Here is a 17389-nt window from a genome sequence, read left to right on the forward strand (position 1 = left end):
GACAAAACACTGCCTGGTCCATGTATACCTTATAGTGAGATTATTCACTGTTGATACTTTCATGACTGGCTGATTTCACTCATTGTCTCGGTTGGTGTAATTACTGATCAAATCGAGACACCACAAACATGTGGCTGTAACAAACAGAAATTCATTTTCTCAGCGTCATTTAGGAGGCTGGGCATCGGGATTCAGGGTGCCAGCTGTAGAGGAAAGCTTTCTTTCTCTGTTGTCCCTGAAGGAAAATCCTCATCTCCTCCCGATTCTGCCCCTGGGTGATCTTCACGTGGCTTGGCATCTGTCTTCCCTCATCCCTGCTGCACCTGGCCTATTTAACCTCTTTTTGTCTATCAAAGGAAAGTGACCTAAGACACACCGTACACTGACCCTGCCTCACTGACATAACAAAGATCGTCATCCCCAAACGAGAGAATGAAAACAGACATAGCGGCTAAGACTTACAACACATAGTCTGGGGGGTACATAATTCTTTGTTGTTATTTTCATCATAATTTAACCCATAACATTCAGCATAATGTGTTCAAGATTTATCCGTGGTGCATTCCACGGTGTATATGAAGCACATTTCTCACAGCACATTCCTTGTTGCTGGATTCCGTGGTTGTTTCCTACTTTGGGTTGCTGTGACTAATGCCGCGATGAACACTGGGGAACAGTGTCTGTGTGTGCCCCGGCTTTCAAGGCCTTTGCTGTTTGCCTACAAGAGGAACTGCTGGATCATCAGGTCACTGGATGTTGATGTTTTGAGGCACTGCTTCCCAGAGTGGTCGTGGTGGCCCTTTTTTGTGAAAGGGACCGTTACACGTGACAGCCCAGACTAGACCTTGGCCCCTAATTACTCGTGTTTCCTACAGGAACACCATGCTGAGCCTTTGCCTTGAGAACGCAGAGCTGAAAGAACAGATGGGAGAAGCAATGTCTGATGGATGGGAGATGGAGGAAGACAAGGAGAAGGGCGAGGCGATGGTGGAGACTGTGATGGCCAAAGGGGGTCTGAATGAGACTAGCCTTCAGGCTGAGTTCAGAAGGCTCCATGGAAAACTGCGGAATGCCCATAGCATCATCAACCTCCTCCATGAGCAGCTGGTGCTGAGCAGCAAGGAAGGGAAGAGTAAACTTACCCCAGAGTTCCTTGGGGCCCTGGCCAGGGAGATGGACAGAATGAACACAGAGCTGGTTTTGGCTTCTGGGAAGCACCAACGCCCAGAGGAAGAAGATGGGACCATGAGGCCCTGCCCCAGACCCCAGAGCCTTGACCTTAGGGCTGCCAAAGTGGATACCCACCAAGTACGTGTGTTCTGAGCTGGAATAAAGGACCCTTGCTGACGGGCTAGAGATGTCTGTTCTTACCTTCAAACACTCTACCTTGAGGATTTTAGGCGAGACAGAGGAATGGGATCTTTGCACCCCAAATAGCAAAATAATAATATTGATCCCACTGTCAGCCCTTTCAAAGGTCTTTACAACGTTATTCCATAGGTGTGTTTTGAGTACGTAACTTTCCCGATAGCGTCCTCGCCGCTAGATGAGAGCGGCAGTAAGGTTCAGCCTCTGCCCTCTAGGCAATCGACAGGGTTCTGAAAGTAGCGCAGGAGCAGCTGATTTCGATTCGATGCTTTCCTGCATGCTGTAGGGATTCCTCAAGTTTGAGGGTAACCCAAGGAATGATGGATAATGGCACCTCTTCCTTTTCACTGCCATGTTCAGCAAAGCTCACCTATAGCATCTGTCCCCGGGGCCTAAGAGGCATCTGTCAGGAGCCACCTGCTGAGAATTCAGTGGGATGGATAAGGCAGATGGTTCTGAGAGAGCTCCTGGGAGAGAACACAGGGAGAGCCTGATGGAGATGTCTGCAACTTCTCTTTAAGTGATACTGAGAGTTGTTCAGGATGCACCATTGGTCTTGCGCTATGCACTGTGGGCACAGAGATGAGACAAACATCACCCCTGTGCTCAAGGAGCCAATACTGCCAAAGGGCGTGGGAAATGCCTTGTCAGGACGTACACAGGGTTTGATGAGGAAGGCGTCCCTCAGCATATGTGGGAGGACCACGCTGCCTTGCCTGATACCAGTGCTGCTTTCTTTCACAGATGGACAACCTGTCCCAAGCCAGTGAGCCCGGCCCTCGGGCAGAACTTAGCCTCCCGGGGTCTGCCAAGCACCTGCGCTCACAGCTGGCACAGTGCAGACAGCACTACCAAGACCTCCAGGAGAAGCTGCTGATCTCAGAGGCCACCGTCTTTGCCCAGGCCAACCAGCTGGAGAAATACAGAGTCATGTACAGTAAGTCTTACAAGCCCACCACCACCAGTGCTTCTGTCTTCCCCCTGAGAAGCGACGTGTTTTACAGATTTCACTTTCGTTCCCAACACTACCCCCCCCCAACAAATAAATCCACTCCTGCCCATGCGCCTAGAGGTGTGGAAATGAATAGTCCACTTTCATTTTGCCGATGGTAGTGAAGAGTAAGGGAATAAACAGTAAGGTTTTAGGTTTGCAGTAAGAGTATAGAGCAGGAACCCAAGGCCAAGCTCACTGACGTTAAGCCGATTCCGATTTATAATGGCCCTGTAGGACAGGGTAGAACTGCCCCTTTATGTTTCTGAAGCTATGAATCTCTTGGGGGACAGACAGCCTCATCTTTATCCCATGCAGTAATGGGTGGGTTCAAACCACTGACCTTGTGGTTAGCAAGTCAATGGGTGTTGATTTCTGCTTCTAGCTCATAGACTTCTTTTCCTTTTTTAAGGTGCACCTACTGTTGCTCTTCTCCTCTTTGCACAAGACCAGCCTCCACAAAAGCAGATCACCATTCTTGGTCAACAGTTCTCAACCTGTGGGTCGCGACCCCTTTGGGGGTTGAACGACCCTTTCAGAGGGGTTGCCCAATTCATAACAGTAGCAAAATGACAGTGATGAAGTAGCAACGAAAATAATTTGATGGTTGGGTGGTCACCACCACATGAGGAACTGTATTAAAGGGTTGTGGCATTAGGCAGGTTGAGAACCACTGCTCTAGAACCTATGCTGTCCAAGAGAACTTCTGGCAGTGTTGGGAATCTCCTATTTCTATGTCACAAGTGGCTGTTGAGCCCTTGACAGGTGGCTAGTGCACTCAGAAACTTTGAGTTTTATTTAGTATAAATCCTGTGACTGGTGGCTATCTTATTGGGCCATGCAGGTCTTGGGATTCTTACATCAGTTCAAGTCAATTCTGACATTTCCTCTGCCCATGCGGATAAACCATTTTCTCTAGGACTGCTAGAGAGGAGACCACGTAACCCTGGCTTAAATACGTGGATCCCAACAGATCCTAGGCTATCTCTGGGGGGAATAATATATGCCCATCCTGGTGGAAGGGAGTCTTGTTACCTGGAGCAGGATCCCTTCTCCCTGTGAGACCAAAGAATCCTACTGCATCCTACTTGGAACCACAGCACCTGCCCCTGAGGGCCAGGGTATGTGGCCCTGAGGTGGAGGGTGTTTACTGGACTTTCAGGTGCTCGGTGACACCCACTGTGTCTCTCCCCCAGCAGGCGAGTCCATGGTGAAGCAGGACAGCAAACAGGTCCAGGTGGACCTCCAGGACCTGGGCTATGAGACGTGCGGCCGCAGTGAGAATGAGGCTGAGCGGGAGGAGACCACCAGTCCTGGTAAAAGCGCAGGGTGTGGGGTCCGTGCCCATCTCTGGGTGCTGGGGGTCACCCGCAGCTGATGAGTGTGGGGCCGCGAGGGCTGAGAACGAAAGGTCTCGGGGCTAGGGAGGATGGAGAGTTTGGAGGAGAACTTGCCTCCAAGGAGCCCGCGTGTGTGTTTGAATCACTACTGCTACTTTGCAACGTACTGCTATTAATTTAAAAAAGGTTTTGACTGATTGATTATTAAAGAATACGAAGGCCAACTTATTAATGAAGAGACCAGATGAGCTTTTGAGCATAAGCAAACCATCAGTTAATGTTGTTGTTGTTGTTGCCTTAGAGAAGGGGGTATACAGTCAGCACGACCTGCCCAATGACAAACTGAGAGGAGAAGAGCCCTCGAAGCACACTCCGTAAGGCTGCTCAGTGTGGTGCTTACAAACAAAGAGCCAGGAGCCAGATTGGTTGTTCAAATCCTGGTTTATGAAAGTCTTTGGGCCTCCTCATCTGTTAAAATCATAATCAAGAAATGACCTACCCCATCAAATACTAATGTCAAAAGGTAGTTCATTCCTGTAAAACACATTAGAACAGTGCCTGACACCTGATCAAACGCTATATATGAGCTCGCATTCTTACCACATGTAAGTCACTGTTAGGTGTTATGTCTTCATATAATTTATAGAAGAATGGAATGAAAAGATAAAGGGATTTTCCCACTAACTTTTTGAAGGCCCCTCATATTTCTTTGAGACTTTTTATTCCCATGGCTGTTTTCACTCAGATAGATTTTAACCTCCTACATGTTAAGTCATTAGAATATGGGAGCGTTTTCAACTTAGAGTTGTTGGGAACAGTCTAGAGCTCCGGTGGCCCTCTTTGTGAACGTCCAACTTCTAAGACATCGCGGTGTGTGGAAAGGGCTCAGGCTGTGGCAGGCAGACATGGCAGGGACTGGATTCTGACTCGGCCAGGCGCTGGCTTGAATGCACAGGCGCAAGTTCGATTGCCTCTCTCTCTGAGCTTTGGTTTGCCACCAAGACAAACCGAAGGGGATCGGCCTTGGCTGGCAGGGCTACTGGGGTAAGAAAGAAGGGGGTTGGAGGCCAAGGTGAGTGGTGAGGCTGAGCTCTGGCCCTGTTTGTGACTGTCCTTGTGCCTAGGCCTGCCTCCCCTTCGAAGGGAGTGGCACTGCGGTGTGACCAGCTGTCACTGTTTCTGTCTGTCCTCAGAGTGTGAAGAGCAGGACAACCTGGGGGAAGCAGGCCTGGTGGAGGGGCTGCGTTCTGAGCAGGAGCACCTGGGCTTGGCACTGACGAGTTCCCCCCGGAAGGTGCCCCTGGACAGACAGCTCCAGGCAGACGGACAGTCTGAAGACATCTCTGTCCTCCAGAGGGACATCCGAGATCTGAAGGCCCAGCTTCAGAACTCCAACAGGGTCATTCAGAACCTCAAGAGCCGGGTGCGGTCCCTCTCGGTCACCAGTGATTATTCATCGAGTCTGGAAAGACCCAGAAAGCTGAAGGCCCTTGCCCCCCTCGAGGGGTCGTCACCTCATAGTGCCACAGATGACGATGAGGGGTGGCTCTCAGATGGCACTGGGGCTTTCTATCCCCCAGGAATTCAGGCCAAAAAGGACCTAGAGTGTCTCATCCACAGAGTGTCACAACTGGAGGCCCAGCTCCCGAAAACTGGGCTGGAGGGGAAGCTGGCCGAGGAGCTGAGGTCTGCCTCATGGCCCGGGTAAGTGCAAGGAGTCAAAGGCATCACACTGGGCTGATCGAGGGCAAGCCCTAACCGTGAGATGGCAGTGTTGTGCCAGGAGAGAGTTACTGGGCCTGACATGGTGACCGCTTGCTTGTGCAGGGGAGTTCTCCGTATAGGCCTCTAGTTCCTAAATGCTTCCTCCCCTCCCACTATCATGATCCCAATTCTACCTTACAAATCCGGCTAGACCAGAGGATGTACACTGGTACAGATAGGAACTGGAAACACAGGGAATCCAGGACGGATGATCCCTTCAGGACCAGTGGTGAGAGTGGCCATACCGGAAGGGTAGAGGGAAGGTGGGGTGAAAAGGGGGAACCGATTACAAGGATCTACATATAACCCCCTCCCTGGGGTACGGACCACAGAAAAGTAGGTGAAGGGAGACATCAACCAGTGCAAGACATGACAAAATAATAATTTATAAATTATCAAGGGTTCATGAGGGAGGGGGAGCAAGGAGGGAGAGGACAAAATGAGGAGCTGATACCAAGGGCTCAAGTAGAAAGCAAATGTTTTGAGAATGAGGAGGGCAACAAATGTGCAAATGTGACTGACACAATGGATGAATGGATGGAATGTGATAAGAGTTGTATGAGCCCCCAATAAAATGATTAAAAAAAAAAAGAAGACACGGGAACTCCCAGGAAAGTGGGGGAAAGTTGAAGCAGGGGGCTTTTGTGTCGAAGTAAGATCCCTATGGCACTATGTTGGTGTTAAAAAAAAAACCAGACAAACTATACCAACTCATAGAGTTGTATAGAGTTTCCAAGACTGTAAATCTTTATGGTAGACCACCTCGGGCTTTCCGTGGAGACACTGGACGGTTTGAAACACCATTCTTGAGATCAGCTGCCCAATGCCTAACACCCAGTGTTGTGTCAGTCCTGACTCATAGCAACCCTATAGGACCGGGTAGAACTGCCCCTGAGGGTTTCCAAGACAGGAATGCTTTACAGGAGCAGAAAGCCTTGTTTTCTCCTGCAGAACCACTGGCAGTCTCGAACTGCTGACCTTGTGATTAGCAGCCCAACTCGTAACCACTAGGCCACCTGGGCTCCCTCACAGGACCGCTATGACTGGTTGTTGCGAGGGGTGGGAAATATGTCACTGTCTTTACCCCCCAAGAACGTGTGGCTTGTTTTGGGCCACATGCCAAACATGCCTAGGTCGTTTGTTGCAGTCCTTCCTCAGAATGTATTCCTACTTACGCTTCGTAGCCTCTCCGCCAATATTTAACTTAGAGAGTTCTTTGGGCAGCTTCTTGCAGAAACTTCTATGGAAGCACCTCCTCCTTATTATTTGCTCTTTCCTATTCTTTGCCTGCCCTCCTCTTCCCTGCAATAGGAAATACGATTCCCTGATTCAGGATCAAGCCCGAGAACTCTCATATCTTCGGCAGAAAATACGAGAAGGGAGAGGGATCTGCTATCTTCTCACCCAACACGTGAAAGATGCCATCAAATCTTTCGAGGACCTCCTACGGAGCAACGACATTGACTACTACCTGGGGCAGAGCTTTCGGGAGCAGCTCGCCCAGGGAAGCCAGTTGGCAGACAGGCTCACCAGCAAACTCCGCACTAGTAAGTTGGCCACAGGTGTTTGGAATACTCTCCGTCACTGCTACAGCCCCAGGCCCAGTGGGCCACTGCCTTGGTACGTACAGTTTTCCACCCAAGGGTCTGCTTCTCCTTCACCTCCCGGGCGTCGTCGTCACAGGAGGGCTGGCGGGGAGTGAGAAGGAGGAGCACACAGGGGTGGAGATGCCGTGGCTGTAGAAACATGATCACTCATGCAGTAGTAGTGTGAGCACTGGGGACGTAGCAGTGCCCATGCAATGCTACGGGAAAGGAAAAGGAAAGGGGATAAAGTGGGCGGATCTTCTTACAGTGAAAAGAGCCCTGCATTAAGAATTCTGAGACTCACACTACAGACTGGATGCTGTCATTTGAACGTCCTTGTCTCTTTGTTTGTGGCAAACGTCCTTGTTCGTCACACGGATATACTTGGAATGCTGATAAGCACCGGCTCCTTGGGATGTGGATTAGGAATGGGTTGTAGCCCGCCTGTTGGTTATTATCAGAGCCCTTTGTTTAGAGGGGCTTTATTTATCTAGGGCTCCCAAGGGCGTTCAGCCAGATTCGACTGCAAGCTGAACAGTCCATTTCCAGGTGGTGGGTGCAGAGATGGGGCGGGGCAGGTTGTCGTCCGCAGCAGGTTGGACAAGAAAGCGATGATGGGACGCACAGCCATTTCTGGGAGCCAGTGCCGAGGTAGGACGTGGGGGAGAGTCCAGAGGGCAGCTGGGCCAGAACTTGGCGGTTCTTGGGCCAGAGGAGGCTTCAACCCTTTTGTGCTGAAGGCAAGATGGTGATCGTCGGGTCATGGGAGGTCAGAAAAGCCTCCTGTGTGGTTTCTCTCCAGAGGGAACCCGAGACCCCCCCTGAGCTGCTCTCGCCAAGAACCGTGGATGCACTCACAGCAGCCGCCGCCTGTGACTGGATAGGCCCTGCCTGGGCGTCCTGTGTTAGATGTGGGGCCTGACGGTTTCTCTCTGCCTTTGGTTTTCAGAGGATCATAAAAGCGAGAAAGACCAAGCAGGGCTGGAGCCGCTGGCCCTCAGGTAACGGACACCCTGACACCCCATCCCTTAATGCAATCAGGGCTCACGGGCCCAAGGTGGCAGCAGCTTCCCAAGGCGGTGGGAGAAACAGGCGCGTGCCGATCCCAGTGTAGGGACTTCTTTACGCCATCCCCCTGCTGTGGGGTTGACAGGACTTCATTCCCTTTGGAAGCGATTCTGATGCTTCCCGTGTGTACATCCATTCCCCGTAGACAGCAACAGAGGGCCAGGCGGACCTAAAGGTGAACTATCCAGATTTTCCCAGGCCTCAGCACACCCAGGGGTCTCCCATTCCCTCCACATGCTTAAAGAAGAGAGTGCACTTAAAATAACCCCAAACTTTTTTATTGTGAATCACGTGGGGATTTGCCGGTCATATCATCATTTTTGCATTCATCCACTTAAAACACTTTATCCAACCTCCCAGTAGCTTGCCCTGTTCCCCTCACCCTTTTCTTGCCCATCCACGGTGAGATATTTTTTAAGGTTTGTCTGTCCAGAATTGGGGTGAAGGCTAGGTTAGCAGCACCCTCATTTCCATGGGCATAAAAGAATCCAGTGAGAGTACCCAGTGAAAGAGGCCTAGATGCTACAGAACTCTGAGAGCTGCAAGAGCCAGCTTTCTACAACTCTCGGCTTTTGGTGGCCAGTGACTACGTATGGGCTCAGAGTCACAGCCTCTCTGAGTCCCGAGTGTGCCTTCGACCACATGGCTACCTGTGGTCCTGCGGGTGATGTTGCTTCTCCCATGAGCCTTGGTTAGGAGCAGTTGGTCCAGGTGGTCTAGGATCTCACCCATTGTCCCCCTTTCTCCCCACCAGGCTCAGCAGGGAACTGCAGGAGAAGGAGAAAGTGATTGAAGTCCTGCAGGCCAAACTGGATGCCAGGTCCCTCACCCCCTCCAGCAGCCGGGCCTTGTCTGACTGCCCCCGTTCTCCCAGCAGCACGTCCTTCCTATCTGATGAGCTAGAAGCCTGCTCTGACATGGACACAGCCAGCGAGTACACACACTATGAAGAGAAGAAAGCTTCGCCCAGTCACTCAGGTAGCCGCCCTTTCTGAGTGGGACTACCTTTTTCCCAGGCTGAGAGGAGACTTCTGTCACCAGGCCTTATCTATCCAGCTTGCTGTGTATCATGCTGAGAAGAGCTCTGGAACCAAGTGCCAAGCTGGGGCCCCAGTGGGTCAGAGGTCTGCTGTTTTCCTCTCCCTAGAGGTCATCTCTGCCCCTCTCCCTGGGCACATGGGTCTGGATCCAGGCAAGACAGGACTGGGGCTCATAGTTCGTTGTTTGTCCCCTGCCTCGCGTTCACGGCACCTGCCTGCACCACCTCCTTCATTTAGATGGGGCATCTCACTGCTCTGCAGTGGGCCTGCGCCCTGCAGGCCTCTGAGTATCCCTGCCAGCCTACTGATGCTGCTGGTCTCGCCTGGCATTTAGGGCTGCCACTGTCACAGTTCCAGAGCTCTCACCCCTAAAGCAGCTTGCCTCGTGCCTGTGGAGCTGTCTGTGAGCACCAGAGGCTGGGTTACCCTGGCCCAACCTAAGGCCAAGACTCCTCCTCGCAGTGAGGACCACATGTTTTCTCTCATTCATGGATTTCTAGATTCCATCCACCATCCGAGTCATTCTGCTGTGTTGTCTTCTAAACCATCACCCAACAGTGCATCTCAGGGGGCTCAGGCAGAATCCAGCAGCGGCCCCATCATCTTGCCAACTCCCCAGAACCCCCCCCAGGAGACCAGCAAGGCCCATTCAGGTAGGCAGCAGCCCCGTAGGGTGCAGCCGCCCCGCCCTCCCTTGGCCATTGTTTGATTTCCTTCAGGGACCAATGTTTAAATGGCCAAGGGCCTTTGAGTACCAAGTCCTAGATAACACCAAGAGATTACCCAAATTTCTACAGTGTGTCCGAGTTGGAATTTTTTTTTCCTTTAGAAAAGAAGGAATTCATAGGTGGGCCTCCATCCACCCAGCAATTTGGGTCGGTGTTTGACCAGCCATTCAGTTTATTTTTATTCTTTTATTTATAGTCTCTTGGCTAATCAGTTTAAAGACAAACATTTTCACTCCTTTTTCTCATTTCCTTCTGGGAAGAAAAGAGGCAATTGTTTCTCTTAGTCTGGCTGCAGGCAAGGAGCAAAAAAGCATTCCCCTCTGCCAGTCACCTTGCTCATTACAGGCCCACACCCCCATCTGTCTAGCCAGTGGACCTTGGAAGGAGGTGGTGGTACCTACCGTATATACTCGAGTAAAAGCCTACCCGAATATCCGCCGAGGCACCTAATTTTACCACAAAAACTGCATTAAAAATGTGCTAGAAAAAAAAAGTGCTGAAAAATTCGGTTTCTACACGAGTATATACAGGATTTCAGAGCAGAGGTGGCCAGGTCAACCCCTTGTGTGGGAATGACCCCCTGTATCTTCTCAACACACCCCAAGTTGAGTGACCGCTATCCCCGCAAGACACATCTGAGAAGGGAATATTGACTTTCCTAATCGTTTATCCGTTCTTCTCCCACGCTCTCTCTAACGATGTGTCTCCTTTTCTCCCCACGTTTCTACTTCTAGGCTTTCATTTTCACTCCGTGCCCACGCTGGTTAGCTTCCCTCAGGCTCCATTGCCCTCAGCTCCACCCAGCTTCCTGCCCTTCCGCTCCCCTGGCCCTCCCCTCCCCTGCTGCTCCGAGACACCGGGCTTCTCCTTGGCTGAGGCTCAACAGGAGCTGCAGATGCTGCAGAGGCAGCTGGGCGAAAGTGAGCACCCGCTGCTGCACTCGTGTGTTTGCGGTGGCCAAACCCACATGGGGGTTGCTCTGCATGGCTTTGGCTTTGGCTTTGTGGCAGATCTTAAACCACCCGCAACCAGGGAGTGGATGTTGTCAATGGGACTCTGAGAGAAAGCTGTGCTTGTTGTTTTGGCAATGTCTCTACTTGTGGCTTGTGTGTCAAGTCAGTTAAAACATATATATATATATATATATATATGTTCACCTGGCTCTCCACCCAGCACTTGGGGACTACTGAGCATGTTAGCTACCACCAGGTGTGTGATGAAGCGGCCATGTCCACTGAGATCTGTAGTATTTCCATGAACTGTGGTTAGCAGGTTCCGATCCTGGCAGCATCAGGTCGGGAGCAAACAATGGTGAAGTTCAGAAGAAGAGGTGTCAGGGCCCCCTTTCCTTTGGCCCAGGGTTCATGCTGCTGTGGTCAGTGGCAGGTGGACACCTAGAACCAGAAACTGCTTGGGAATTCCACCCACTGACTTCCAAGCGGAATTGATCTTATGAGCCTTACCATTCCTGGATCATCACCTTTTACCAATGATTTCGAAGCATTTGGGGGCCAGTTTTCTCATTATAATTTTTTATGTGTGGGGGGAGGATAAATTAATATGAGTTTCATTCATAAACTATGACTACAAAGTCATAGAAACCTCTGTGAAACGAGCTATCAAAATGCGAAGCTATTATTTCAAGATAGATCCTCCATCTAGGTCTGTACTTTTCTGAAGGCAGTGTTTCCATCTCTCTAGACCTTCCCTGAAATTTTCTGAGTTTTAAATTCACAGCCCATCACAATAGCTATTGGGTCTTCTCAGAGGGCTCCAGGTGTGCCCCTTTGATATGTTCTTTAAGTCTGGGGAATGAAAAGTCTGAAGGCCTAGGCCAGGGCTGTAAGCTGGCTGGGGTGAGGTTTCCCAGTGAAATTCTCACAGGAATGCCCCTGCGACCCTCAAAGAGTGAGCAGGTCCATTGTCATGATGGGGAAAATAAAACAACAATTAAAAAAACAACCTTCCTCTTGGCACATTTCTTGTCCTTGTCCTCAGCAATGCAGCTTTCAACTTCCTTAACACTTCTGCATAATAAGCCCCATGACCAACCTGTGTCCTTCGAGAAAATCCATCGAGATCGCCATCATCTTCTGCATTGACCACGCTGCCTTGAATTTGACTGGTCCAGTAGCTACCTTGGGAAGCCAATATTCTGATCGAACCTTTTTGTGTTTGAAGGCACCGTGAAAGAAAGACAGCACATGACTACGGCTTTCCGCTGAACAGTGACATGTCGAAACATGTTTGGGTTGGAATAAACCCATGCATGCATGAACTGGGACCCTGGTAGCAATACTTGTTGACTAACCCTCAGAGGTTGGTTGTTTGTGTTTTTTGTTTCTTTTTTAAGAGAAAGAAAATTGATGAATTTTCTTTCTAATTATAAATAACACAACAACAAGAAAAGCTAGAAAAGTGCTAAATGGCCTCAAAAATCACATCAATACCAGAAAAGAAGCATGGGTGAGGGATCGCCAGGGTCACCATGCAAAGAGTGGCCCATGACCTAAGACCGCAGCAGACACGTTGTATCCGAATGCCGGTTAGACTATTTTTTTCAACCTTGAGGATGGATATTCTTTCTACTCTTCTCCAGTTTGAATTTTAGAACCCAGCCAGACCAAGTTCATTTCCTAGGAGAACTTGTACAGAAACCTATTGGTAGGCAGCAAAAAGGCCCACTCTCGCTTATTAACTTTGCAAAGCAACCGCAATTCAGGGCTTACCTAGCAACATTAACCCGGGCTTACTTGATCCTCACAAAATTCCTGTGTGATAGTTAAAGCATGTTCAGGGAACTAAGGGGTAAAGTTCCTTGGCCAAGTTCACTAGTAAGTGAGAGAGATGGCCTTGAATCCAGGCCCATGTGCTTTCCAGGTTCGCTTTGCTGTTTAGGATGGTGGTGCTTCCATCTGCTCACAGTATGTGGACCTTAACTAACCCAACTGAACACAGTCTGAAAGCCCCCTGCAGCTTTCCTGTCCCAGAGTACTTTCCTCTTCGTGGAAGAGCCATTGTTAGGGACTTCAGACTCTTCAGTTCTGCTTCCAACCCACGATAGTTAAAAATATGTCCCATGCCAAAATGACAAGAGTGTTCTCTGTTGTTGTGTCCCCCTGCCCCCAGCCCCTTCTATCTATATTTTGTGAACTTACCTTTATCTAAAAGGAAGGACGGAAGGAGAGCATTGTGGAAAGACAAGGTGTTTGTTTATGTGAGTGGAATAGAGTCACATCTAGTCTGAGCCATTGACCACATCTTGGGGGGTCCAAGCCTTGGTAAGGAAGATTGTAGCCCTTCCTTTTGCCATCTGAAGGTCTGGTCGCCTTAGCGGAGCCACTGCTTGCCGCCACTCCTGATCTGCTCTGAAGTGAGTTTCTGTGTAGATGGTGGCATGGCAGCTTCTCTGGCCACTGTGAGTCTCACGTCTCCTGTGCTAGAGGCCGCTGTGTGGTGTCTTTGCATGGTGTAGGGCATGCGCTCTGTACTGCGTGGTCAGGGAGACAGGAACACGAGAACACCGATCATTGTTACTGAGAGACTTGGGACCTCCTATGATCATGGTTAAAAAGTAAGCTGTCTAATGCTACTGATTTATTTCTTTCTACTTTATTCGGGGGTAAAGTTAAAGGGAATGTGAAAGGTGAACAAGATCACATCTTTATTCAATCCCTATTACATTTTAGATGCTTAAAATTTTCATATCCAATAGTCCAGTTGCACCTTATGTCAATTAAGGCAAAGTCTTGGGAGATCCGGGCATCAATATTTTTTTATTTTTACATTTTCCCAAGCAATTCCCATATGCCACCAAATTGGCGAAACAGTTACAAACAAAGATAAAAATATCAGGTGTCAGTTGCATTATTCCCACTGAAGAATGTGGCGTGGCTACAGGATCTAGTGATCTCACTCTCGCTTCCTTGTGTGGAGCTAATTGTCTACTGTGCTGCTCCTGGTGATCGTCCCTGGAAGAAAACAGTCCTCGAAATGTCTCCTAAACTCTATCCCTGCCAATGGTGCCCTTCCTTTTGCATAGAAGCAGGCAAGCTGGGGCTTATGGGAAAGGGCCCTGATTTCATAGGATGACAAGTTGAGCTAGAAATCACCAAAGAAATCTTCTGGCCCTTCATCCTTCCATCGGAAAGTGACCAATGATTCTTTGGACAAAGGTGATAAGATTTTACATTTTCTTGAGTCATGTTGGATGAGATCCAAGGCACTTGCCTTACAATGAGTTTCATCCTAACCTCAGCCAAGAGTCCCAATGTCTGGGGTAATGGGGGTCGATCCTATCCAGCTAGATTTTGTGCTTTCTTGTTCTTCTGATAACTCCATGGAAGAAATAGAAGAATGGCTGCTTCGCTTCTTGGAGAAGGAAGGACATGTAGGCAACAAGATAGTCCAGTTTATAAGTATGTTCCATTACACTCTTGACCCCTGACATTGCCAGTGAGTTCTACTTCTGGAATGTGCCTGTACTTTATCATGAGCCCTGATAGGGGAAGCCAAGAGTGGGCATTTTATTTGTGTACATGAGTAGCTTTTGTGCTCTTTATCCATCCTCTACCTCTTGCTGTTTCATGCTAAGAAATGCACTGGGTGAACATTGCAGCCTGTGCTTTGAGTCTCCGTCGACGTGGGTTGCTGCGGTGGGTCGGGATCTCTGACTTGCATGCTCAGTTGCCTTTACTGTCGGGTCTTATTCATCTCACACTTCCCCGCTGAGCTTTCCCTCTGATCACGTGCTAGTTTCTCACTCATGTTTCTTTCTGTCTAGGTGTCTGCACGGGCCCTCCTGCTTCCCTAGCTACTCTGCCCAGTAACCATGTGGAAGCCCACTCTTCTCACCACCTTAGCCCCGCCCAGGCCCATTCTCTGCCAAGGAGCACCAGTGACCTGGGCACAATCCTGGACCCTGGGTACCTGGGCAGCAGTGGCTCATGGGACATGATGAGGCCCCAGAAAGGGAGTGTATCTGGGGACTTATCCTCAGGTTCTTCTTTGTACCAGCTTAACGCCAAAACCACAGGTAAAGCACAACCTGTGAACAGAAATCTATGTCAGAGTCCACGCCCTTCCAGTCTGGCTCACAGAGTAGGTGTAACATGAAAGGGACTTATCACACATGTATCATCCAGAGTGATGCTGGATGCTCCACAGCGGTGCTGTTAGACACACATTCACAGGGACATTCTTCTGTCAGATAGAAGTTGTTAGAGAAAGAGAGGTGATTTCTACAATAGCGCTCCCCTACACATGGATGTGGGGACTTCTCAAAGTTCATGAAAAATGGAATTGAAAAGTTAATTCACTTTTTTTTTCACCTTCCCCCCTCCCCCCCAGCCCTCTCATATATCAGGTACACAAATGTCATTCAAACTTTCCCTCTCAATCCTAGCACTCAGGGATAGGGTCAAGACCAAACCAAAAAGTAAACGCATTGTCATCAAGACAATGCCGACTCAAAGTACCTCCTCCCCCCACCCCCACTCCCCATCCTCACCCCACCCCCACACATACAGGACAGGGGAGAATTCTCCCTTTGAGTTTCTGAGACTGTAACTTTTCACAGGAGGAGAAAGCCCCATCTTTCTCTCACAGAGCAGCTGGTAGTCAGCAGTTCAACTCTCAACCACCGCACCACCAGAGTACCTGTTTCATTCCACTAGTGAGATAGCGGTAACTTCCAGAGAAAGACGGAGCGTGAAACAAAATGGTGCAGTGGATGCCACCTGCGAGGAGCAAACTTCTCTTTGTGTCCATCAATGCCCTTTCCGTGGGGGAGGGCATTTGCCTTCCTCTTCAAATCCACCCCAGACCTGTGTAGACTGTTCTTGGTTCTTCCCACATCCCAAGTGCGTTTCGAGAAGTATTGATTATCATTCATGAACCACATAGAGTAAGTTGAAGTTATGGTTTTTCTTGAAGGGTGGAAGGAAGGACTCTGTTCCCTGCTAAAGAATAGAAGATAAGTAAGGAGAAGCACATTAAGACAGAGAGTGAGGCACACCCAAGAGGCAGCCACACCTTTTTAGGTGATGGACAGACCCTGCCAAGAGCTTAGAGCTATGTTTCTTACCTGTATGGAACCTCCTCACACTGCCCAGACCTCGTGTGTCTGCTTCGCTTTGAGCTATCCTGTAGTGAAAGCGTATTTATTCTTGGGAGAATATAAGGAACATATTTTCATGAAAACAAGACCAGGCTTGCTGATCCGGCAGAGACACGTGGATCCTCTGAGCCCATGGCCCTTAGTCACCCTTCAGGTCTGGAAATAGTGAACTCAGCCCCGTGGCTCAGTTTTCAGCCAATAATAGACCCGCCCGGAGAACAGTAACACTAGTGAGATGCGGACACCTTAAGAAAAATCACCCATTAAAGATCCAAAGGGCAGCATTTACCCAGGAAAAGTTCAGAAGGGTTAGGAACGAAAAAGGGATGGAGACGCTGACACGGGGAGGAAGTGGGAGGAGTGATGTTACACTGTGGGGTTGAAGTCAGTGACCCGAAACAAGATGCGTCTGAATTGCTGATGGGAATCTGATCTGCCCTATGAACCTCACCCACTCTTCCACAAAGAATGAAAATAAGTAAAGGAATAAAGCCCATGCATTCTTTAGATGAAGTCGCCTGTCTTCCTTGGGTACCCACGAGAGGATGAAATTGGCAGAATGATAGCAATGCTTAGGATTTGCTGAGTGGGTGCTGGCCAAGTCCCCGCCTCCCTCCACCCCCCTCCCAAACGCACCCTTCACTGAACTCAAACAAACAAACAAAACCCCACACTGAGAGTGAGTGGATTCCGACTCGCAGCGAGTTTTTAGGACAGAGCAGAACTGCCCCTGTGGGTTCCGGGAGTAGCGGCTCATCTTTCTCGGGATAGGATAGTAACCATACGCCCCCATTTCCCGCTTGTCCCCCTGATGCGTGGGGTGGCTGCAGGAGCTGCCCTGCTGGAGGAGCACCTGGGGGAAATCCGGAACCTGCGCCAGCGCCTGGAGGAGTCCATCTGCATCAATGACCGGCTGCGCGAGCAGCTGGAGGACCGGCTCAGCGCCCCCACCCGCGGGAGCGGCAGTGGAAGCGGTAGGAGAGGCTCCTCCCCTTTTATTCTTTTGCCTACATTTAGGGAGCTTCTGGACAGGGCCCTCTCAGCTTTGCACTTTCACAAGTACTCTGGCTCCCTTTATTTCACTCGCTTCTTACAGGAGATAGGGCATGGGCCCCCATCCCTACTATATGAATATGAGGGGGTACCCCCCAAAACCGGGATAAAAGCTCCGCTGATTGAGGGGGATAGTGCATTTGGAGTTCATTCCGCCAGGTCAGACCGTTAATCAAGCTTTCTATTTAGAGCAGCAGTTCTCAACCTGTTGGTCGAGACCCCTTTGGGGGTCAAACAACTTTTTCACAGGGGTCGCTTAAGACCATCGGAAAACACATATTTCTGATGGTCTTAGGAACCGACACTGCCCCTCTCTCCTCTCCAGGCGGGTCC

At 49.8% G+C, this 17389-nt stretch overlaps 1 protein-coding gene across 1 annotated transcript in view; it reads left to right on the top strand.

The window, feature by feature from the left end:
• LOC101646633 (myomegalin) overlaps positions 1 to 17389 on the top strand; it is a 190319-nt gene that overhangs the window by 155024 nt on the left and 17906 nt on the right. The window contains exons 26-36 of the mRNA XM_045283712.1: positions 876 to 1308; positions 2113 to 2305; positions 3559 to 3675; positions 4893 to 5403; positions 6775 to 7010; positions 7999 to 8050; positions 8872 to 9095; positions 9658 to 9810; positions 10620 to 10805; positions 14669 to 14920; positions 16834 to 16977. Of these exons, the coding sequence (XP_045139647.1) occupies positions 876 to 1308; positions 2113 to 2305; positions 3559 to 3675; positions 4893 to 5403; positions 6775 to 7010; positions 7999 to 8050; positions 8872 to 9095; positions 9658 to 9810; positions 10620 to 10805; positions 14669 to 14920; positions 16834 to 16977 (2501 nt within the window). The remainder of the gene's footprint in view (positions 1 to 875; positions 1309 to 2112; positions 2306 to 3558; positions 3676 to 4892; positions 5404 to 6774; positions 7011 to 7998; positions 8051 to 8871; positions 9096 to 9657; positions 9811 to 10619; positions 10806 to 14668; positions 14921 to 16833; positions 16978 to 17389) is intronic.

The sequence above is a fragment of the Echinops telfairi genome, unplaced genomic scaffold, assembly GCF_000313985.2.
Source record: "Echinops telfairi isolate 266 unplaced genomic scaffold, ASM31398v2 ScPeMD7_7466;HRSCAF=8504, whole genome shotgun sequence".
Lineage (NCBI taxonomy): Eukaryota > Metazoa > Chordata > Mammalia > Afrosoricida > Tenrecidae > Echinops > Echinops telfairi.